The 24,047-nt window shown below is 42.7% G+C and overlaps 1 protein-coding gene across 2 annotated transcripts; it reads left to right on the forward strand.

Annotated features, from left to right (window-relative positions):
* Window positions 1-3,227: 3,227 nt before the first annotated feature.
* LOC109873292 (leucine zipper putative tumor suppressor 1) lies at window positions 3,228-24,047 on the forward strand. 2 transcript variants are annotated; one of them, XM_020464941.2, is made up of 5 exons: window positions 3,228-3,686; window positions 14,205-14,677; window positions 19,153-19,995; window positions 20,225-20,419; window positions 20,639-24,047. In XM_020464941.2, exons 2-5 carry the CDS (start codon window positions 14,327-14,329, stop codon window positions 21,134-21,136), a joined length of 1,887 nt encoding a protein of 628 aa, XP_020320530.1. In that variant the 5' UTR covers window positions 3,228-3,686; window positions 14,205-14,326; the 3' UTR covers window positions 21,137-24,047. The 2 variants fall into 2 exon arrangements, with proteins under 2 accessions (XP_020320530.1, XP_031674478.1); XM_031818618.1 differs by lacking the exon at window positions 14,205-14,677.

A 24,047-nucleotide genomic window follows, 5' to 3' on the forward strand; every position in this document is an offset into this window, starting at 1 on the left:
AGTCATTTTCAAACGTGCTCAGACAAACAAAAGGTTTTTCTTTGTGTTCTTTTTTTAACTGAGAAACCACTTGCAAACTATACTGGAACATCAATTGTTACAAAGTAGTCACTTTTATTGCAGCACATCTTGTCAGAGCTTTTATAAGAGGTTTGGAATGTGTCTTCCAGCAACCAACCAACACCACAGTGGGAGGTCTAACCTGCATCTCGCAGATCATTAATTCACCTTTTACATAATTGTTAGGAACAAGAATATACACTCACCAGACAGTTTATTAGGTACAAAACTGGATCGCTCTTACAGTGAGTCACATGGGAGTGGCTTACATTAAGCAGGCAAACAGGCATTGAAGCATTCAGTTACTGTTCGGTTGAATGTAAGAATGGGCAAAACCAGTGACCTAAGCGATTTTGAGCGCGGTATGATCATCGGTGCGCCAGATCCCGTATCTCAGAAACGGCCTCCTGGGATTTTCACGTGCAGCAGTGTCTAGGGTTTACCGAGAACGCTGTGACAAACAAAAAAAACTTCCGGTCAGCGGCAGTCCTGTGGGCGAAAACAGCTCGTTGATGAGAGAGGTAGAAGGAGAATGGCAAGAATCGTGTAAGCTAACATAAGAGATCCACATAGCACATTGGGGGCGATGAAACAACGGAAGCTCATTCATTTTCAATGAAAGAGTGGGCGGGGACCGTTGGGCGATGCGAGAATGGGCGAGGGAGCTGAACAGGGCGGGACCAAAGTTGGGTAAAACTCTTGCGACAACGCGTTGCTATTGACCAATCAAAGCTCACTATAGTTTCCTGCCCCTACTGGATTTGCTGTTGATACCTAGCACTACCTAGCCTGCTTACTAGCAACAACATGAAGGCGAAGCAAGTGTGACTATCCAAATTTACACGTTAAAATGGTCTTGGCCGTAATAGGCGGGCACACGATCACCAACACTGGACAATTGAGGAGTGTAAAAACCTCGCCTGGAATATGACCGCGAGTTCAGTTTATTTGAGTGGCCAGCACAGTCTGCACAGTCCCCAGACCTCAACCCAATAGAGCATCTTTGGGATGAGATGGAACAGGCTGTTCACAGCATGAATGTACCACCGTCCAATCTGCAGCAACTGCATGATGCCATCACGTCAGCATGGACCAACATCCCTGTGGAACGTTTCAGACACCTCGTAGAATGCCCCGAAGAATTCAGACTGTAGGGAGGCCGACCTGGTACTAGATGGGTGTACCTAATAAACTGAGTTTATCTGTATAGGAAGGAAAGTGGAAGGAATAAGGAATGTGTTTATTGCTTTTTAATTGGATTAAACATGATATATTCAGATTCCCTTTCATTTTAACCATTCTCTATTCCATGCAATACGATAGCTGCAATGTCAATTGCACCTCTTCCCTAATTGGTTCTGTATCCGTTTGGTTAGTTGAACAGCAGGTGTGTCATAATTTGAGAGATCCTTGTGTTTGTAAGGTGAGCCACAGTTTAGCCATCAGTTTTGTACCTTTTTACTTGTTTTAAACAGTTAATTTCGCAGTCTGTTTTCGAAGCCTTTGAAGTGATAGAGCGTCTGCCAGCTCTCTCACAATTTCTCTGTGTGAATTATTGAAGAGGGCTGGAGAAACCAGTGAAGCAGGTTTAATCCTCAGGAGCTGAACACTGAGCGCTAAGACCAGGGAGACACAATGAAGCAGGTTTAATCCTCAGAAGCTGAACACTGAGCATTAAGACCAGGGAGACACAGTGAAGCAGTTTTAATCCTCAGGAGCTGAACACTGAGCGTTAAGACCAGGGAGACACAGTGAAGCAGGTTTAATCTTCAGGAGCTGAACACTGAGCATTAAGACCAGGGAGACACAGTGAAGCAGGTTTAATCCTCAGGAGCTGAACACTGAGCGTTAAGACCAGGGAGACACAGTGAAGCAGTTTTAATCCTCAGGAGCTGAACACTGAGCGTTAAGACCAGGGAGACACAGTGAAGCAGGTTTAATCTTCAGGAGCTGAACACTGAGCATTAAGACCAGGGAGACACAGTGAAGCAGGTTTAATCCTCAGGAGCTGAACACTGAGCGTTAAGACCAGGGAGACACAGTGAAGCAGGTTTAATCCTCAGGAGCTGAACACTGAGCGTTAAGACCAGGGAGACACAGTGAAGCAGGTTTAATCCTCAGGAGCTGAACACTGAGCGTTAAGACCAGGGAGACACAGTGAAGCAGGTTTAATCCTCAGGAGCTGAACACTGAGCGTTAAGACCAGGGAGACACAGTGAAGCAGGTTTAATCCTCAGGAGCTGAACACTGAGCGTTAAGACCAGGGAGACACAGTGAAGCAGGTTTAATCCTCAGGAGTTGAACACTGAGTGCTAAGACCAGGAGACACAGAGGATGAGTCATAGCATCAGCTCCCGAGCATTGTCAGAATTTATCTTTCATATATAACCAACCCCGTTTTCATCACACAAGTCTACCTAATACTCACAAACTGTACAATGATTAGAGACATTGTGTAGGCTGTTACATAATAAGTTGTTGTTAACTCATGATTGATTTGCCTGCTCCTATTATAAACATAAAGTAATACAATAGAGATTGGACATTTTGAAGCCTCTGTGGGTAAAATTACATGCACACCGTGCCTAGGAATAGCTTTAGAAGAGTGTGGAGGCATTCAACAAGAACAGTGGGCTCATCTAATAAGAACAGTGGGCTCATCCAAAAAGAACAGTGGCTCATCCAAAAAGAACTGTGGGCTCATCCAAAAAGAACATTGGGCTCATCCAATAAGAACAGTGGCTCATCCAATAAGAACAGTGGGCTCATCCGATAAGAGCAGTGGGCTCATCCAATAAGAGCAGTGGGCTCATCTAATAAGAACAGTGGGCTCATCCAATAAGAACAGTGTGCTCATCCAATAAGAACAGTGGGCTGATGATATGTTTGTATAGAATAACAGAACCTCTAGGCTGAGTCGGTCTAAGTGCCAATTAGAGAGGAGAGACAGAGAGAGAGAGAATGAGAGAGAGAGTAAGAGAGAGAGAGAGAGTAAGAGAGAGAGTAAGAGAGAGAAGGAGAGAGAAGGAGAGAGAGAGAGAGAGGAGAGAGAAGGAGAGAGAGCGGGAGAGAGAGAGCGAAGGCGAGAGAGAGAGAGAGAGAGAGAGAGAGAGAGAGAAGGGGAGAGAGAGAGAGAGAGAGAGAGAAGGAGGGAGAGAGAGAGAGAGAGAGAGAGAGAGAAGGAGAGAGAAGGGGAGAGAGAGAGAGAGAAGGAGGGAGAGAGAGAGAGAGGTAGGTAGGTAGGTAGGTAGGTAAAGAAAGCAGAGTGGGAGACATATCGCTCCAGAGATAGGATGAAAGGAGAGTGAGAGGAAAAGAAAGGAGGAGGGAGCAAGAAAGAGGCAGAGTGAGTGGTAGTGAGAGAGTGGGAGAAAACAAGGTAAACGAGAAGGAAAAAAGGGAGAAAGCAAAATAGTGTGTTTCTGTAGGAGGATGACAGTGTTCACTTCCTGGTCGATGGGATGAAGTGAACACACAGTACGGAGAGACGAATACGGGCTGAGAGGACAAAGAAACATAAACACCAAAGGAAACATTGCGCCTGTGTTTCCCACCACACCAGCGCTAGCCATCCTCCACAGGGAAGAGTCAGACCCAGGAAAGCAGCACAGCACTCCGTAATGGAGGTAGGTCCTCTTAGGGCTCAGGCTCAACATGTTATGGCTGCTAAACTGGATGTGATGGGCTACAAGTAGATCATATTGACTAGCCCAGGGCAAACATGCTAGGAAGTAATGGAAAGGTATTGGAAAGAAGTCAAGCATTTGGATGTGTTCTGATTCGGCAATTCTTAACTGTAAGCAGAGGAGATGCAGTCCATGATTGAAGAAGAACATGTATTTTAACAATTAAAGAGTTGAAAAGTTGATCCTTTTAGTGCAGGTGTTTAGCTTGTTTTCTAAAGAACAACTCTCTGGAGTACATGCACCTTGGTCCTGACTGAGGTGTCAGCTTTCTACTGCCTCTAAACACTATCAAGTCCTGTTGTTGAAACTACAACTATCAATATAATATGTAGCAATAAAATGTTACATACTACAGCTTTTGATAGTGAATAGAATAAACAGCAAATGACACAGTTTACAGCAGGGGGCATCTGTGTTGCTGTACTAAATCTATCAACTGTATTTCTATCTGGAAAATGCAAGACAATAAAATAACAATAAATCAAATCACTTATTCATTAGACACAATTCATGACACAGAAATAGATCCTTATTCTCTTAACCGACAACCTACCACCCCAGTGTACATCAAACAAGGAGATTAGTGTACACTGCCATAACGTCAAACCATTGTGACATCTGGGAACATTACTTGTTGAAACCTGCAGCCAGGTTTAAATACAGGGTCTGGTGACAAGATTAGATATTGGATAAACAGGGCACCTGCACAGACATGTTCAGCCATGCATTATCATGCAGCTTTATGCTGGGAATAAAAATGGATACAGGAAGATGTGTGGGTGTAGAGAAACTGGAGATGACAGGCTTTGGAAAGCAGCACAGTCTTTTCTTATATTCCATCTGCAGTGTCTTCAGACTAACCATTAAAACCTGCTAATGAAGCTCTCAAAATAACTGGCCCAGATACCCAAATACAGCATGTGTATATAAGGCGTGATTCAGCAATGCTAATGTAGGGATGCTATTGCTATAGTTTTAGCACAGCGAATGAAAACACAACATTGATGCCCCACCCCCAAATATGCATGTATTTACAAACAACAGCCAGTGTTAACCTTAAACACTAGTTGAAGGCCCAGTGCAGTAAAACTGTGATTTACCTGTATTTTAAATATAATTCCATACTGTGAAATTGTGAAAATAGTGATAATTCCATTTTAGTGTAAGAGTTGTTTGAAAAGTCCTCCTGAAATTTCAACATGTTTTGTGGGATGGAGTTTTGGCCAATAAGAATATCAAACCACAGCTTTCCCCCTCCCCACAGTCCTAACAAAACTATTGCTTGAGAAATTGCTATTTGCTAAGAAACTATTTTTGTTGAAAGAAGCCATTTTAATTTTGAAAATCACAGTAGGGTACTTAATTGTTACGCAGAAATGATTTGATATTGGTATACAAATGGCTGGATTGGACCTTTAAAGGACAACTTATTGTATTTCGGATGTAAATGGTATGTTATAGAAGTGTCCAGAAAAAATCTTAACTTCTTAATATGCTGTCTGGGGAGTCCAAAATCTGGGGGGAGAGTTGGCTCCCAAAGCTCTGGGCTTCATGCTACGCCAGTGTTTATCATTTTGAGGTTCCGAATTATCAAATTATCATAGCGAATTAGGTCAAGGTCAAGGTTATCGGGACTATATACACCCAATCTTAAATAGTTTGATAACAAAAGTAGGCTGTAATGATGAGAGTATAAAACTATTGACTATACAAGTGTGCTATTTTCTGTTGATTTATACAGCTTGTGTCATACCAAGAGGTCTAAGACAGGTTGGAATCATTTGCATACAGGGAGGGGCCAGGGAATTTGGTCACAATGCGGACGCAGTGGGCAGATAAGAGACACATTTTAAGTCATGTGTAGATGCAACAAATCCCGATCAGATAATGATCGGATCATCTTAATCAGATGAGGACAACCACCTGTTAACGCAAGGTGCAACCACGGCTTCTGTGTAACTAATGGCTGGTCCAGATAAGAGGCCTGGCTCTACTTCAATCCTAACAGCTCTGTCACATGGTATTCTGCCCCCTGATTCAAGGCTTTGAGTTTAAGCCAGTGTAACACCATCCCCAACAATATAGAACTTTCTACCTAGCATGGCCAATGCTCTTTAAAGTTTGGAGCTAAATGTACTCCTCCTCTAATGCATCTCAGTAGACACTCCTGTCACTTCTTGTCTTAAAAAGGGCCTCAGCTTTTTTTGGGTCCACAAGCTTTCAGTCTGTGGTTCTACATTATTGAAAGAGAGAGATACCTAGAGATACTTTTACTTACTTTAAAATCCTACTCCCTTTTTTGTTTTCTGTCGCAAGTGGAACGGGTCACTGCAGTTTCAGTTTTAGATGCAGGTTAAATTGGCCATGGCCCATGGGCATGATGCAAATTCTAAAAATAATCATATTTGCTGCCATACATTTTCACTGTCATTTCATTTTTAGTCCAACTCAGAGATAAAAGTCTAAGAAGTAAATATTTCATGATTACGGAGAGGCTACTGATTGTAGCATCTAACGGACGACATACACAACTCTCTAAAACGATTTTTGGATAGATTCCAGGCACTTCCAGTAACATTAAGTGTTCAGCCATCAGAGAACTATCATCGATGTAGAATGTGGATAACGTGGCTCAATAAGGAAATGCATATAAAAAAACAGAAAGCCTTTAGCACTTGTCGTTTTGCGGCATGGTCATTAAAGGGTAAAGGGTAAAGGGTAAAGGGTACCATTTGGACTCAATTAAAGACACGTTTGTCCTTGCTTGGAGCCCAGCTGCTAGGCTTATGCAAATGCCTTTCACAATGTAAATAGCAGGCAGCCCAGAAATACAATGAATAGAATGGACATCCTCCTCTCTAAAAGTTGATTGTTTGTCAGTCTAATGTCTAATTTCAGAGTGTCGAAATCGCTTCAGGCAAGCATTCTAATTTCAGAGAAAGGTCTCCATTAAAATGGGCCTGGCTGTTCTTGTCTCAATGAAAAACAATAGTGCTAAATTAATGAGTATAGTGCGTCCTCACTTCATCACAACACTCATTTAACCTTGCCCCCCATCCACACAAAGCCCTTTCCTCAACCACTCAAAATGATTGATTGAAAGACACTTAGGGTAGCCTACAAAATACCCACCGGCAGCTAAATCATGCAACCTCATATTCAAACATAAAGTTGACATTTTGATTGATGTCACACACACACAGACACTCACTCTTCCCTCAGTGGCAGTAAGTATGTGCGATTCACTCTTCAGTGCTAAGGGGTCATTTACTCACAGCCTCCTCAGTAATGTACTAAGTGGATCATCCAATTAGATCCCATTGTATGCTCTAAGGAGGAGACATCACACTAGTGCATGCAGAGCCTGGATGGACGGATAGCAGGGGAAAACGAGGGACAGTGAAAGATAGATGCTTGCCTCCCACATCATTCTAAGTACAGTCTAATTTTAAAGAAGATTACTCATACTTTCCACACGATGAATAACAGATTATTTTGTATATCTAGGCAAGTCAGATTCATATTTACATTGACAGTCTACCGGGAAACAGTGGGTTAACTGCCTTGTTCAGGGGTAGAACAACAGATTTTCACCTTGTCAGCTCAGGGATTCAATCCAGCAACATTTTAGTTACTGGCCAAATGCTCTAACCACTAGGCTACCTGCCACCCCTGACGATATCAAGCGATGTCAGGGGATCCTTGACAGGCTACACAGTGAGAGAGACGGGTCCTTCATGTTCAATTATTCACCTCATCACACACTGGAAATGCTTTTTCTGTCATGTACTACCCTTTTCGATGGCTCACACACACACACACACACACACACACACACACACACACACACACTCACCCTTTATGTGAGCTAAGCATAATGGCTTTGTCATGACTGGGAGGACCTTAGGCTAAAAATGTTGATCATCTTGTCTCCTCTCCCTATTCACAGTCTACGTGCCACGAGGGGACAGCAAGTCAGACTGGTGTTTTCAATACATGATATTAGTTATTAATTATAAAAATACAGTTGAAGACGGAAGTTTACATACACTTAGGTTGAAGTCATTAAAACTTCTTATGGTCTCGACAACATTCCGCTGAAAAGGCAGCGCACGAAATTCAAAGATATTTTTTTTAAATATGTAACTTTTATACATTCACAAGTGCAATACACCAAATTAAAGCTTGTTAATCTACTCATCGTGTCTGATTTCAAAAAGGCTTTACAGCGAAAGCACAACATATGATTATGTTAGGTCAGAGCCATGTCACAAAAACACACACAGCCATTTTCCAGCCAAAGAGAGGAGTCACAAAAAGCAGAAATAGAGATCAAATTAATCACTAACCTTTGATGATCTTCATCAGATGACACTCGTAGGACTTCATGTTACACAATACATGTATGTTTTGTTTGATAAAGTGCATATTTATATCCAAGAATCTCAGTTTACATTGGCGCGTTATGTACAGTAATGTTTTGCTTCCAAAACATCCGGTGATTTTGCAGAGAGCCACATCAATTTACAGAAATAGTCATCATAAACTTTAATATAAGATACAAGTGCTTTGCAAAGAATTAGAGGTATACTTCTCCTTAATGCAACCGCTGTGTCCGATTTCAAAAAAACTTTACGGAAAAAGCAAACCATGCAATAATCTGAGTACGGCGCTCAGACAACAAATCAAGCCATACAGATATCCGCCATGTTGGAGTCAACAGAAGTCATGAATAGCATTATAAATATTCACATACCTTTGATGATCTTCATCAGAATGCACTCCCAGGAATCCCAGTTCCACAATAAATGTTTGATTTGTTCGATAAAGTCCATAATTTATGTCCAAATACCTCCTTTTGTTAGCGCGTTTAGTTCACAAATCCAAACTCACGACACGCGGGCAGGTCCAGGTGAAAGTTCAGAATAAAAGTCATATTACAGTTCGTAGAAACATGTCAAACGATGTATAGAATCAATCTTTAGGATGTTTTTATCATAAATCTTCAATAATGTTCCATCCGGAGAATTCCTTTGTCTTCAGAAATGCAATGGAACGCAAGCTAACTCTCATGTGAATGCGCGTGACCAGCTCATGCAACTCTGACAGACCACTGACTCATTCAGTTCCCATTTCCCCCTCCTTCACAGTAGAAGCATCAAACAAGGTTCTAAAGACTGTTGACATCTAGTGGAAGCATTGGGAAGTGCAATTTGACCCGATAGACACTGTATATTCGATGGGCAATGAGTTGAAAAACTACAAACCTCAGATTTCCCATTTCCTGGTTGGATTTTTCTCAGGTTTTTGCCTGCCATATGAGTTTAGTTATACTCACAGACATCATTCAAAGAGTTTTAGAAACTTTCTATCCAAATCTACTAATAATATGCATATATTAGCAACTGGACCTGAGTAGCAGGCAGTTTACTCTGGACATGCTTTTCATCCAAACATGAAAATGCTGCTCCCTATCCCAAAAAGGTTTAAAGTTCATTTTTCAACCATTCCACAAATTTCTTGTTAACAAACTATAGTTTTGGCAAGTCTGTTAGGACATCTACTTTGTGCATGACACAAGTATTTTTTCCAATAATTGTTTACAGACAGATGATTTCACTTACAATTCACTGCATCACAATTCCAGTGCGTCAGAAGTTTACATGCACTAAGTTGACTGTGCCTTTAAACAGCTTGGAAATGTCCAGAAAATGATGTCATGGCTTTAGAAGCTTCTGATAGGCTAATTTACATCATTTGAGTCAATTGAAGGTGTACCTCTGGATTTATTTCAAGGTCTACCTTTAAACTTGGTGCCTCTTTGCTTGACATCATGGGAAAATCAAAAGAAATCAGCCAATGTGTAGACCTCTACAAGTCTGGCTGATACTTGGGAGCAATTTCCAAACACCTTAAGGTACCACATTCATCTGTACAAACAATAGTACGCAAGTATAAACACCATGGGACCACGAAGCTGTCATACCACTTAGGAAGGAGACACATTCTGTCTCCTGGAGATTAACATACTTTGGTGCGAAAGGTGCAAATCAATCCCAGAACAACAGCAAAGGACCTTGTGAAGATGCTGGAGGAAACAGGTACAAAAGTATCTATATCCACAGTATCGACATAACCAGCAAGGAAGAAGCCACTGCTCCAAAACCTCCATAAAAAAAGCCAGACTACGGTTTGCAACTGCAAATGGGGACAAAGATCGTACTTTTTGGAGAAATGTCCTCTGGTCTGATGAAAACAAAATAGAACTGTTTGGTCATAATGACCATCGTTATGTTTGGAGGAAAAAGGGGGAGGCTTGCAAGCCAAAGAACACCATACCCAACGGTGAAGCACGGGGGTGGCAGCATCATATTGTGGGGGTGCTTTGCTGCAGGAGGGACTGGTGCACTTCACAAAATAGATGGCATCATGAGGTAGGAAAATGATGTGGATATATTGAAGCAACATCTCAAGACGTCAGTCAGGAAGTTAAAGCAAATGGGTCTTCCAAATGGACAATGACCCCAAGCATACTTCCAAAGTTGTGGCAAAACGGCTTAAGGACAACAAAGTCAAGGTATTGGAGTGGCCATCACAAAGCCCTGACCTCAATCCTATGGAAAATTTGTGGGCAGACCTGAAAAAGTGTGTGCAAGCATGGAGGCCTACAAACCTGACTCAGTTACACCAGCTCTGTCGGGAGGAATGGGCCAAAATTCACCCAACGTATTGTGGGAAGCTTGTGGAAGGCTACCTGAGACGTTTGACCCAAGTTAAACAATTTAAAGGCAATGCTACCAAATACTAATTGAGTGTATGTAAACTTCTGACCCACTGGGAATGTGATGAAAGAAATAAAGCTGAAATAAATAATTCTCTCTACTATTATTCTGACATTTCACATTCTTAAAATAAAGTTTTGATTCTAACTGACCTAAGACAGGGAACTTTTACTCTGATTAAATGTCAGGAACTGTGACTAAACACCTCCCTTTGCAACTGGATCCTGGACTTCCTAACGGGTTGTCCCTAGGTGGTAAGGGTAGGCAACAACACATATGCCACGCTGATCCCCTCAGGGGTGTGCGCTTAGTCCCCTCCTCTATTCCCTTTTCACCCACGACTGCGTGACCAAGCACACACTTCAACACCATCATTAAGTTTGCTGACGACACAACGTTGGTAGACCTGATCAGCAACAACGATGAGAGAAGGTCAGAGACCTGGTGGTGTGGTGCCAGGACAACAACCTCTCCCTCAACATAAGCAAGACAAAGGAGCTGATTGTGGACCACAGGAAAAGGAGGGCCAAACACACCCCCATTCACATCAACGGGGCTGTATTGGAAAACTATCATGGTCAAAATATATCAAGACAGTCGTGAAGAGGGCACGACAACGCCTTTTCCCCCTAAGGAAACCCCCCCACACACACTTTTGTTTTTACATTGATGCTACTCGGTGTTTATTATCTATGCATGGTCACTTTACCTACATGTACAAATTACCTCGACTAACCTGTACCCCTGTATATAGCCTCGTTATTGTTATTTTATTGTGTTGCTTTCTATGTTTTACTTTAGTTTATTTAGCAAATATTTTCTTGACTCTGTTTCTTGAACTACATTGTTGATTAAGGGCTTGTCAGTAAGCATTTCACCTGTTGTATTCGGCGCATGTGACAAATAACATTTGATTTGATTTTAGGTATAAATCCTGTCCTTTATGACCCTGCTCTAGCCTCTATGAGGTAATGGATTGGCTACGTGTGTCACTGTGGGTGTCTGAGTGCCAGCTGGTCCTCTGTGTGGCAGGGCTTTGTGTCAGGCAGGTCAGCTGGGGCTTGGGGGAACCAGCAGCAACCCTTCTTCCCACTACACACACTCACTCAAAGAGATCACTCCCTTCAAACCCCACTCTCAGTGTCGCCACAAAACCCCCACCCACCCCAATCGTTCTCCAGTGACTGAAAACCTTAATCATGGTCATCCTAGAAGGCCTGAAGGTCAGATGGATGTTTATAATCTATATACATTTCGATGATGTAGGCTTAATCTTGATGAAAAACAATTTAGATTTTGATTGGAAACAATTTAGACTGCTTGTCTAAAACAAGGGCTTACTTCTACAGAGGCTGAGAATGTGGGCGAGCTTAAACTGATATAGCAGCACTGAATGCGACTCAAAGCCGCTTAAAGCCCTCAGCAGCAGCACCAGTGGTGTAAAGTATTGAAAATAATGTACTTTTCCCTGACATCCAAAAGTACTTAGCAGGACAGGCAAATACTCAAATTCATGCACTTATCAAGAGAACATCCCTGGTCATCCCTACTGCCTCTGATCTGGTGGACTCACTAAACAAACATGTTTCATTTGTAAAGGATGTCTGAGTGTTGAAGATAGCCCCTGGCTATTCTTACATTTAAAAAAACATGAAAACCGTGCCGTCTGGTTTGCTGAATATAAGGAATTAAAAATGACTTATACTTTTACTTTTAAAACGTAAGTATATTTTAACAATTACATTTACGTTTGATACTTAACTATACTTAAAACCAAATACTTTTATTTGACTTTTACTCAAGTAGTATTTTTCTGGGTGACTTTTACTTGAGTCATTTTCTATTAAAGGTATCTTTAATTTTACTCAAGTATGACAATTGGGTACTTTTCCCACTTTTTCTCACTGCACCATTTGCCATTTATTCTAAAGTGTAGTCATATATTTTACACTCAAATATGGTGTTGTCTGTTTAATAGGAGTACATCAACTACCAGACAAGCGTCCACACAAAGACTGGCACACTTCAGGAGACAAAGAAAGAGAGGGGTTCTTTCTCTTCAGCCAGAGAGGTGTTTGTTCAGAGTGGGTGCAGGGCAGTGTGGGAGGAACAGAGGGGGGAGGGGAGGAACAGAGAGGGGAGGGGAGGTTATTACACAGTCAGTTGATGGAGAAAAGGGGCAGAGGGAGTTTGGGAGTGTAAAGAATCCATTGTGAGGAAAGGAGTTAATCACTTGAGCGGCGTGTGCCGGTGTAAAAGGAGCACATGTTGTACACCCCATCCCCTGGGGGGGCTTCCAAGGTCCCATCTCCTGCCTTGCTGAATTTACATGTCAGTAGAGGAAGACCCACCCCCTCAGAATGGTACCCTCTTGGCGTGGTGATGTGTTCACTGCATGATTGGTTCATTCAGACACACACACTCAGACACACAAACACAGCTACGTGGTATTTCCAGGACTGGACCGATTGCAGCACGTTAGTCTGCTAGATGGATGATTTTCCGTGGCAGTAAGTCAATGTGAATATTTTCTAGTCTTGTGATGAATTCTGGTGGTGAATTCTAGAATTTGAAAGGGATTGTGAGAGAATTAGTTGAGATACATCAACCAGACAGACAGCAGGGGGGAGGGGAGAAGAACGATGTCAAAGATTGTTTACATGTGGCATCTGGCATTTGTTCTGTACTTGAACAGGTATACATCTAGATTATTACTAGCTATTAGTTGTGCATTGTAAGGGAACAATGCCAAACAGTACAATCATGTAGAATGTATCCTCATCCTGAATGAAGCTAAATATATTTTTCTTTCTTACATGCTGTACTGGATAGTGGCCAAGTGGCTGTATTCTCTTTTGTCCATTGTGATTCTAGTCCTTGTCCACATAGCTATTATTGCATTTTCTATGAAAACATAAGATGAGCAAAAGAGGCGCATGTTTTGTCAATCTTTTCATCTCCTCCTGAGAGACAAACAGTGCAAAACTAACAACTGCACTTGCACAATGCTCTAATCATGAAGAGCATTAACAGTGACAGCTATGCATGTCTTTCAGGCCAGCCACACTGTGGAAATAATGATTTGCAACAGATTAGCCATCAGCTACGTACTACTTAATGGGACTATTATAGTTGGCCCTTTGAGACCATGCTTTTGTTCCTGTGGACATTATGCTTAAAGAAAGGACACCAGGTGGTTGGGGAGCCCAAAGGCAATATCATTCACTTCGGAGACCTCTGCTTATTAGTAACTAGTGTGAACTGAAAATACACTATAGGTCTGTTCCCTAGAGGATTAGAGACCCTGGTTGGCAACATCTGGGACCTTGTATCTCCCAGGGCAGGGGTGAGGAAGAGAGGGTACATCTACAGCAGGGGTAGGCCACCCTGGTCCTGGAGGGTAGCAGGTACTTTATGTTTTTGATTTAACCGACCTGGAAGACCAGGTGTGTTGAATTTAGGCAATCATTGAACTGATCAATTAGCTCAATTGGTTAGGTGTGGTGCCTAGTTGGAACAAATTCCTGCAGTACCAGTGGCACTCCAGGAACAGGGTGGCCTACCGCCGGTCTACAGTATGGCTGTTGCAGAAAATAAATCCCTTTTATAGAACAAAGTTACATTCACAAAATACAACAATAACAAAACATCTGAAATCGAAATGTCTTCCCTGCAGATGGAAACATTGACAATACCGACCTGGGGTCAAGAGTATAACACCCATTCCCAGTACCTCTTCAACAGCATTCGTTAAAGCTGCCAGGACATCTCTTCTGTCCTCACCTATGCCCAGAGACCATGGGAAGCGTCAGCAGCTTCATCTCAGGTCCCAGTCTCCACAGCAAGCACCGTCAGGCCACGGAGTACAAACTAAAGAAGGCAGGCCATCCTCGGAAAACGGGCCGGAGCCTGGATGGCCTACTGAAGTACAGCTTTGCTCAGGGGTCTTCCAACCACACCACTAAAGACATCTCTCAGGCAGGCAGAAGTGAGGACTTATTTTACTTAAAGGTGAGCCAGAAGTCGCGGATGACTCACCGCAGAGGCGTCCCAATAGAAGATCGTTTAGGAGAGGGACATTCTACTGATATGGAACCAGACGGTAGAGAGACACCTAAACTGCTGCCTATGTCTGGGAAACTGGAGAAGGTGAGACTCTGACTTGCTCAACATCATTTTGAATATGCCTGTGTTGTATAATTAATAACCAGTAAGACAACGTCAAACACAAGATCAGACAAGCACAGTAGGTACTATAGCAAACAACCACATTACCTCTGTTGAAGCACCAAGCCTTGTGTTGTCCAGTCTGTTTTGAACCATCTCCAAGGTTGATGACTAAAGCCCCAATTCTGAGTTGGTATTTTTAGCCTAACTGCAGCAGCACGTAACCACACTCAAAGCCATAGACATAGCTAGGTGAAAGGACTGACAGTCCAAGAGATTGAAATAACAATTGGAAACATTTTGAAACTATACCGTATTTGTTAACAAAGACTAAAATGACAGCAAAAACAAGCAATTGAGTAAAATAACCTTATATAACCTTATGATTGTGTGCTCAAGAAGGCATTATAAGTTATATTCTTCAATAATGAATGGGTAGGCTGTATTCTATTAATGAAAATCACAGTAAATATTACAATGGCTTGATATTTTGTAAGATGTCATCAGTGATGTTCTTATGCAAACCCTACTCTCTGAATAAATCAAATCACATTTTATTCATCAGATACACATGGTTAACAAATGTTAATGTGAGTGTTACAAAATGCTTGTGCTTCTAGTTCCGACAATGCAGTAATATCTAACAAGTAATCCAACAAATTCACAACAACTACCTTATACACACAACTGTAAAAGGATGAATAATAATTTGTACATATAAATATATAGATCAGCGATCGCCGTGCGCCATAGGCAAGATGCAGTAGATGGTATAGAATACAGTATATACAGTGGGGAGAACAAGTATTTGATACACTGCCGATTTTGCAGGTTTTCTTACTTACAAAGCATGTAAAGGTCTGCAATTTTTATCATAGGTACACTTCAACTGTGAGAGACGGAATCTAAAACAAAAATCCAGAAAATCACATTGTATGATTTTTAAGTAATTCATTTGCATTTTATTGCATGACATAAGTATTTGGTCACCTACCAACTAATATGAATTCCGTCTCTCACAGACCTGTTAGTTTTTCTTTAAGAAGCCCTCCTGTTCTCCACTCATTACCTGTATTAACTGCACCTGTTTGAACTCGTTTCCTGTATAAAAGACACCTGTCCACAAACTCAATCAAACAGACTCCAACCTCTCCACAATGGCCAAGACCAGAGAGCTGTGTAAGGAAATCAGGGATACAATTGTAGACCTGCACAAGGCTGGGATGGGCTACAGGACAATAGGCAAGCAGCTTGGTGAGAAGGCAACAACTTTTGGCGCAATTATTAGAAAATGGAAGAAGTTCAAGATGACGGTCAATCACCCTCGGTCTGGGGCTCCATGCAAGATCTCACCTCGTGGGAGGCTACAGTCTCAAAGAAAACCATTAGTAACACACTACGCCGTCATGGATTGAAATCCTGCAGCGCACGCAAGGTCCCCCTGCTCAAGCCAGCGCATGTCCAGGCCCGTCTGAAGTTTGCCAATGACCATCTGGATGATCCAAAGGAGGAATGGGAGAAGGTCATGTAGTCTGATGAGACAAAAATAGAGCTTTTTGGTTTAAACTCCACTCGCCGTGTTTGGAGGAAGAAGAAGGATGAGTACAACCCCAAGAACACCATCCAACCGTCAAGTATGGAGGTGGAAATATTATTCTTTGGGGATGCTTTTCTGCAAAGGGGACAGGACGACTGCACCGTAATGAGGGGAGGATGGATGGGGCCATGTATCGCGAGATCTTGGCCAACAACCTCCTTCCCTCAGTAAGAGCATTGAAGATGGGTCATGGCTAGGTCTTCTAACATGACAACGACCCGAAACACACAGCAAGGGCAACTAAGGAGTGGCTCTGTAAGAAGCATCTCAAGGTCCTGGAGTGGCCTAGCCAGTCTCCAGACCTGAACCCAATAGAAAATCTTTGGAGGGAGCTGAAAGTCCATATTGCCCAGCGACAGCCCCGAAAGCTGAAGGATCTGGAGAAGGTCTGTTTGGAGGGCCAAAATCCCTGCTGCAGTGTGTGCAAGCCTGGTCAAGAACTACAGGAAACGTATGATCTCTGTAATTGCAAACAAAGGTTTCTGTACCAAATATTAAGTTCTGCTTTTCTGTATCAAATACTTATGTAATGCAATCAAATGCAAATTAATTACTTAAACATCATACAATGTGATTTTCCACATTTTTGTTTTAGATTCCGTCTCTCACATTTGAAGTGTACCTATGATTTAAAAAAAATTACAGACCTCTACATGCTTTGTAAGTAGGAAAACCTGCAAAATCGGCAGTGTATCATATACTTGTTCTCCCCACTGTACATATGAGATGAGTAATGTAGGATATATAAACATTATTAAAGTGGCATTATTGTTAGTGGGGGCTGTTTAACAGTCTGATGGCCTTGAGATAGAAGCTGTTTTTCAGTCTCTCGGTCCCAGCTTGATGCATCTGTACTGACCTCGCCTTCTGGATGATAGCGGGGTGAACAGGCAGTGGCTCGGGTGGTTGTTGAGCTTGATGATCTTTTTGGTCTTCCTGTGACATCAGGTGCTGTAGGTGTCCTGGTGGGCAGGCAGTTTGCCCCCGGTGAAGCATTGTGCAGTCCGCACTACCCACTGGAGAGCCTTGCGGTTGAGGGTGGTGCAGTTGCCATACCAGGCGGTGATATAGCCCAACAGGATGCTCTTGATTGTGCATCTGTAAAAGTTCGTGAGGGTTTTAGGTGACAAGCCAAATTTCTTCAGCCTCCTGAGGTTGAAGAGGCGCTGTTGCGCCTTCTTCACCACACTGTCTGTGTGGGTGGACCATTTCAGTTTGCCCGTGAAGTGTACGCTGAGGAACTTAACACTTTCCACCCTCTGCACTACTGTCCCACTGATGTGGATGGGGGGGTGCTCCCTCTGCTGTTTCCTGAAGTCCACGATCATCTTCTTTGTTTTTTTTATGTTGAGTGAGAGGTTATTTTCCTGACCCCACACTCTGAGGGCCCTCACCTCCTCCCTGTAGGCCGTCTCGTCGTTGTTGGTAATCAAGCCTACCGCTGTAGTGTCGTCTGCAAACTTGATGATTGAGTTGGATGCGTGCATGGCCACACAGTCATGGGTGAACAGGGAGTACAGGAGAGGGCTGAGAACGCACCCTTGTGGGGCCCCAGTGTTGAGGATCAGCGGTGTGGAGATGGGGGGCGGCCCGTCAAGAGACCCAGGGTCACGAGCTTAATAATGATTTTGGAGGGTACTATGGTGTTAAATGCTGAGCTGTAGTCAATGAACAACATTCTTACATAGGTATTCCTCTTGTCCAAATGGGATAGGGCAGTGTGCAGTGTGATGGCGATTCCATCGTCAGTGGACCAATTTGGAGTGGGTCTAGGGTATCAGGTAGGGTGGAGGTGATATGATACTTGACTAGTCTCCCAAAGCTGGACAGGAGTCCACAAGCTTACCTCTCACACTTTAAAAGTGCCACACATTATTAACCCCTGTAAATCTAAGCGTTCTATGGAATTGTTTTAAGGTGGTCATAGTATGGATCATTTAACTACATGATTTTGAAATGTAGGACCCCGTTAAGTATAAAAAAAAGATTAAATATTGAATTTGGGCTTTACTATTACAGCCCAGAGAAACACATTGTATAACACATTCATAAATTGTCATAAACACATAAACAGTCCGAAAATAAATCATAATCATTTCAGGTTTTGAAATGTGTCTGTCCTATATCTAGGAGATAGAAGAAAGATCAGATAATATTGTTTGTATTTTTTTTTTACATATATTTAACCCTTTTGGGGGATTGGCACAAAACGAACTTCATACCTCCATTCATTTTTTTAGACGGTACCGGTTACCTTCAGATGAGTCCTGTGACACTCATGTTTGTAATAGTTTTGTAGGTCAAACCGTTCCTACGCTACAGACATTTTTGTGAGAAGATGTCTTTTGTTCTGACAAACAGCGCTCTAGCTTTGTCAACTTTCACCACAGATGCGGAAGTGCGACAGGCGGATGTGGTGGATTGAGATGCATCCAAAGCCAAATAACAGATATCTCTATGTTATGGGGATTTTTTAAATTATGTTACTTAAATTGAAGCACCAATCGACTCTAAGGGATTATTATCACAGAGTAGGGCTTTTCATATTTTCTCAGGCAGTACAACAAGGTGGAGGAGGAGGTTGGGTATAAACTAGTGGTGTTTCCAGACAGCACAGACAGAAATATCTTATGTTACATATCTTTCATGACAGTTTCATGTATTCTGTATATTTATACATTGCATGTTTACATGTACAAATCTCACATTTCTGGGTGGATATAATCTGTTCCCCCCAGCACTAAATGATGGATTAGTCATTGGCAGTATTATTTCCTTACATGAACATCTCCATTGGTTCTCCAGACCAACATGTTATCTAATCAACTTAATTTGTTCCATCTCCTTCCTCTACCTCTAGAATATGGACAAGGCTTTGATCCGGCCCACAGCCTTCAAGCCAGTCATCCCCAGGAGCACCTCTTCCACAGAGACTCACAACAACCTCACCCACCTCCTTAGTCCCCCAGAGAGAACCAGAGACTCACAGGAGCCCCAACAGGACACATTTTCAGGGACCCTCTCAGACTCTGGGCAGGATTCAATGTCCAGCCTGCCTACTCACAGCACCAGTGGGAGCCACAGTGCTTCCACAGGCCCATTGACTCAGTGTGCAGGAGGCACAGGCCATGGCATGACCCATCCCCAGCAGCCCCCCCTCTCTACATGGACCAACGGAAATAGCATAAGTGCCAGTGCCAGGGTCGCAGCTCTAAGCAATGGAGGGGCAGCGAAGGCTAACAGGGACACCATCTCCCTCCCCTCACCTCAGCAGCCTAGCCCTCTCTTGGAGGAGATGGGGGGCTGTAATCGCTCACCCATCTCCACAGATGAGTCCCTAATTGAGCTGCTGGAGCAGAGGCTGCTGGAGAGTGAGACAGAGCTGCAGGAGCTACAGGTGAGCTTTGAGGAGAAAGAGGTGGACACGTGCCAGCTGTTTGAGGAGAAGCAGAGGTATTGTGTTGAGGAGATGGAGGGCCTGAAGCAGAGGTGCTCCACCAAGCTCAGGCAGGTCTCCCAGAGGGCCGTGAAGAACCACCAGGCCTTGCAACTGAAGGTCAGCCAGCTGCAGCAGGACAACCAGAGGCTCCAGGATGAGCTGGTCCAGATGACCCAGGAGAAGGACCTGATAGAGGTCAAACTGATGTCGTTTGAGATGGAGAAGAACCAATTAGACCCCACCTTAGAGGAGACCCAGTGGGAGGTAAGTGGCCAGCAGGTGTCATGAGCCAGGAGTTTTGACCATATGGTCCATATGGTCTTACCAGGGCTAATTGTAGACTGTGACTAGGGCTCAATGTATTTTCTGGTCAGGTCACTAGGATAAACGAGTTATAGCTACTGAACACCCGGGTCTATGTCATTTAAAAAATGTATTGGACAAAAGCAACCACTAGTTCAACACAGTTTTTACCCTTTCCATTTATTATTAGGTATGCCAAAAGGCTGGGGAGATCTCACTGCTGAAGCAGCAACTCAGGGACTCCCAGGCTTGTGTCACTCACAAGCTGAATGACATCGTCAGCCTCAAAGCCTCACTGAAGGAGACCCGGTCCAAAATGGAGGCACTGGAAAAGCAGAACAAATTGCAAGAGGAAAAGATACGCTCTCGCAGTGTGGATGTGGAGGTACTACGTCACTTTTCTTAAAAGAAAATCAGAGGAAGTATGATATGCAAACAGAATAGATTTCTTTACTGATTTTTAGCCGCTACACTAGTGGTGAGCCAATGTAAATTGCATTTAAGAGTGAGTGACAATGCTAAACCTAGGCCATTATCTGCTTGAGCTCCATGTTCAATAGAAAAATGCATTTGATAATGACACAATTCATATATTCCACCCCAGGTATGCCAAAATGAACTCCAGCGCAAGAAGAACGAGGCTGATCTACTAAGAGCAAAGGTGGACATACTGGAGACAGACATCAATGAAATGAAAAAGGACCTGGCCCTGGCAAAAGAACATAGGCAGCAGCAAAAGGCCAAACTGGAGGCCCAGGAGAGGTCAGACCAGAGTGGGGGCACTGGAGGGAGCATGAGCACTGACTCCCTCCAGAGAGAGGTGAAGAAACTGAAAGTGGAGCTCAGGGAAGAGAGAGAGACTCAGGAGAGGCTGTCAAACAGCTTTGAGCATGAGAGACAGACGTGGAACAGGGAGAAGGACAGAGTCATCAAGTACCAGAAGCAGCTTCAGCTCAACTATCTGCAGATGCACAAGAAGAACCAAGACCTGAAGAGGATCCTGCAGGAGCTCACAGCAGAGCTAGAGAGTCGACCGGAGTTTGACGTGGACATCCACAGCTCAGGGTTACACTATGAGGATATTATCGCCACAGAAATGTGAGGGAGAAAACCACAGAGAATAGTAATAACGATGCTCAAATGTTCTAACAGGGTTGTTAAACAGTCATATGAAACACATCATTTGTTATATCTGTCCAAAACACAGATTAGCTATTGCTGCCTTGGCAGGGGCAGCATTTTCGTGATAATCAAATACTGCTGCAGGATATGATAGAATTGCGGTCAGGTTGGATCTTTTTTAATAAAAATCCTTCATTCTCTGTGACTGTGTAAAGCAGGCTTTAAAGGGCACATCCGGAGTTCAAACAATAACAAATAACAAAACAGCTAATGGGACGGGGCTTGAGAACTATAACTACACTCAAATTCATAGACAGAGCTATGGATGCAATGACTGATCATCCATGAGATCAAAATTATAGATTTAACTGTGTTTTGAAGCTATACAGTGTTTGTTTACATTGTCTTTGTATACAAACATTTTAGGTTCTACTGAGGTAAGAGAGTTGAACTAAGCTCTTTAAGCATTTATGAGTTATATTATTTAAGATTCAATAGCTATATCATCAATTTAGTCCAAAAATGGATGTAGCAACTCCAGATGGTCCTTTAAGCTTTTGTTATCCATAAGTGTGGTTTCCCGGAAACAGATTAGAAATATTTTTCAATGAACATTCTCCATTGAGCCTGCTTTTTAGTCCAGGACTAGGCTTAATCTGTTTCCAGGAAACCACCCCATAATGAAACCACCTTATAATGTTCAATTGACAGTAGCCTAGAAAGCGTACGAAATGGTTATTCCTCTTGAGAAGTTTCTTAGCATTGTAGTGAATTGGGGCATTCTTTCTGTATGTGTCAAGTCCTACATAAGATGTTGTAAGCTCCACAACAACCACTGAGACACAGCAATATGATGTGATGTGTTTTTATTTAACCTTTTGGATCACGATCACCACTGTGGCCAGAGATATTGCAGAGAGAATGAGGCAAGAGGCTGCCCTCGTCAGCACCAACACAGATACTGGCATCTGCACATGTGTATGGGAGTTCACATATCTCTCCTGTAACATAATACAGTAGCTGCATGGCAACAAATGCGGAGGCGTGCAGCCTCTCGCTTCACACAGTCTTTGTTTTTGTTGGAAGTCGCTTGCTCTTTGTGGTAACCATATACTGTAGCCGCGTCTACCTTTAAGTGTCAAAGCACTGGATTTACTGTATATTTTGTGAATAATCATTCATATTATTTATTGATATAAAGGATACAAAAGTGGTAGTGATTAGTGTTGAAAGGAACTATGCACCTCCATTTTAAGAGGGGTTAGAACATGATTGTCAAGTGCATCCCACACTACAGTCGTGGCCAAAAGTTTTGAGAATGACACAAATATAAATTTTCACAAAGTTTGCTGCTTCAGTGTCTTTAGATATTTTTGTCAGATGTTAATATGGAATACTGAAGTATAATTACAAACATTTCATAAGTGTCAAAGGCTTTTATTGACAATTGCATGAAGTTGATGCAAAGAGTCAATATTTGTAGTGTTGACCCTTCTATTTCAAGACCTCTGCAATCTGCCCTGGCATGCTGTCAGTTAACTTCTGGGCCACATCCTGAAGGATGGCAGACCATTCTTGCATAATCAATGCTTGGAGTTTGTCAGAATTTGTGGGTTTTTAATTGTTCACCCGCCTCTTCAGGATTGACCACAAGTTCTCAATGGGATTAAGGTCTGGGGAGTTTCCTGGCCATGGACCCAAAATATCAATGTTTTGTTACCCGAGCCACTTAGTTATCACTTTTGCCTTATGGCAAGGTGCTCCATCATGCTGGAAAAGGCATTGTTCATCACCAAACTGTTCCTGGATGGTTGGGAGAAGTTGCTCTTGGAGGACGTGTTGGTACCATTCTTTATTCATGGCTGTGTTCTTAGGCAAAATTGTGAGTGAGCCCACTCCCTTGGCTGAAAAGCAACCCCACACATGAATGGTCTCGGGATGCTTTACTGTTGGCATGACACAGGACTGATGGTAGCGCTCACATTGTCTTCTCCGGACAAGCTTTTTTCTGGATGCCCCAAACAATCGGAAAAGGGGATTCATCAGAGAAAATGACTTTACCCCAGTCCTCAGCAGTCCAATCCCTGTACCTTTTGCAGAATATCAGTCTGTCCCTGATGTTTTTCCTGGAGAGAAGTGGCTTCTCAGCTGCCCTTCTTGACACCAGGCCATCCTCCAAAAGTCTTCGCCTCACTGTGCGTGCAGATGCACTCACACCACCTCACTCACACCTGCCTGCCTGCTGCCATTCCTGAGCAAACTCTGTACTGGTTCCAGTCTGTTATTCGAACTCAATCATGACAGAGTGATCTCCAGCCGTGTCCTCGTCAACACTCACACCTGTGTTAAAGAGAGAATCAATGACATGATGTCAGCTGGTCCTTTTGTGGCAGGGCTGAAATGTAGTGGAAATGCTTTTTGGGGATTCGGTTCCTTTGCATGGCAAAGAGGGACTTTGCAATTAATTGCAATTCATCTGATCACTCTTCATAACATTCTGGAGTGTATGCAAATTGCCATCATACAAACTGAGGCAGCAGACTTTGTGAAAATGTATATTTGTGTCATTCTCAACTTTTGTCCACGACTGTACACTGAGAATGTCTCACTGGTAATGATATCTCAAAGATGTAAAACTTAGCTTTGGAGCTGATCACTTGAAAACAAATTCCGTCTGAGAATATCTAACATGTACTGTATCTATTGGTATATTTATGATACATACACAGAGACAAGTTTTTCAAATCTGACAATAAATGTAGATGTATAGATAGATATATGTATATAAATAGATGTACACTACAAAATCAACAGTGTTGCTTTTCATAACATCTCTATCATTGTAAAATGATTTGTCTACTTGATATATTAAACATGTTCTCTTCCTCGTA

This window comes from Oncorhynchus kisutch, linkage group LG3 (assembly GCF_002021735.2).
Source record: "Oncorhynchus kisutch isolate 150728-3 linkage group LG3, Okis_V2, whole genome shotgun sequence".
NCBI classification, from domain to species: domain Eukaryota; kingdom Metazoa; phylum Chordata; class Actinopteri; order Salmoniformes; family Salmonidae; genus Oncorhynchus; species Oncorhynchus kisutch.

Bases quoted from the DNA above. Each gene is read 5' to 3' on its own strand.
- LOC109873292 (XM_020464941.2), top strand. From the start codon at position 14,327: ATGGGAAGCGTCAGCAGCTTCATCTCAGGTCCCAGTCTCCACAGCAAG. The intron at 14,678-19,152 runs GTGAGACTCTGA...CTCTACCTCTAG, and splicing joins TGTCTGGGAAACTGGAGAAG to AATATGGACAAGGCTTTGAT. The intron at 20,420-20,638 runs GTACTACGTCAC...ATTCCACCCCAG, and splicing joins CTCGCAGTGTGGATGTGGAG to GTATGCCAAAATGAACTCCA.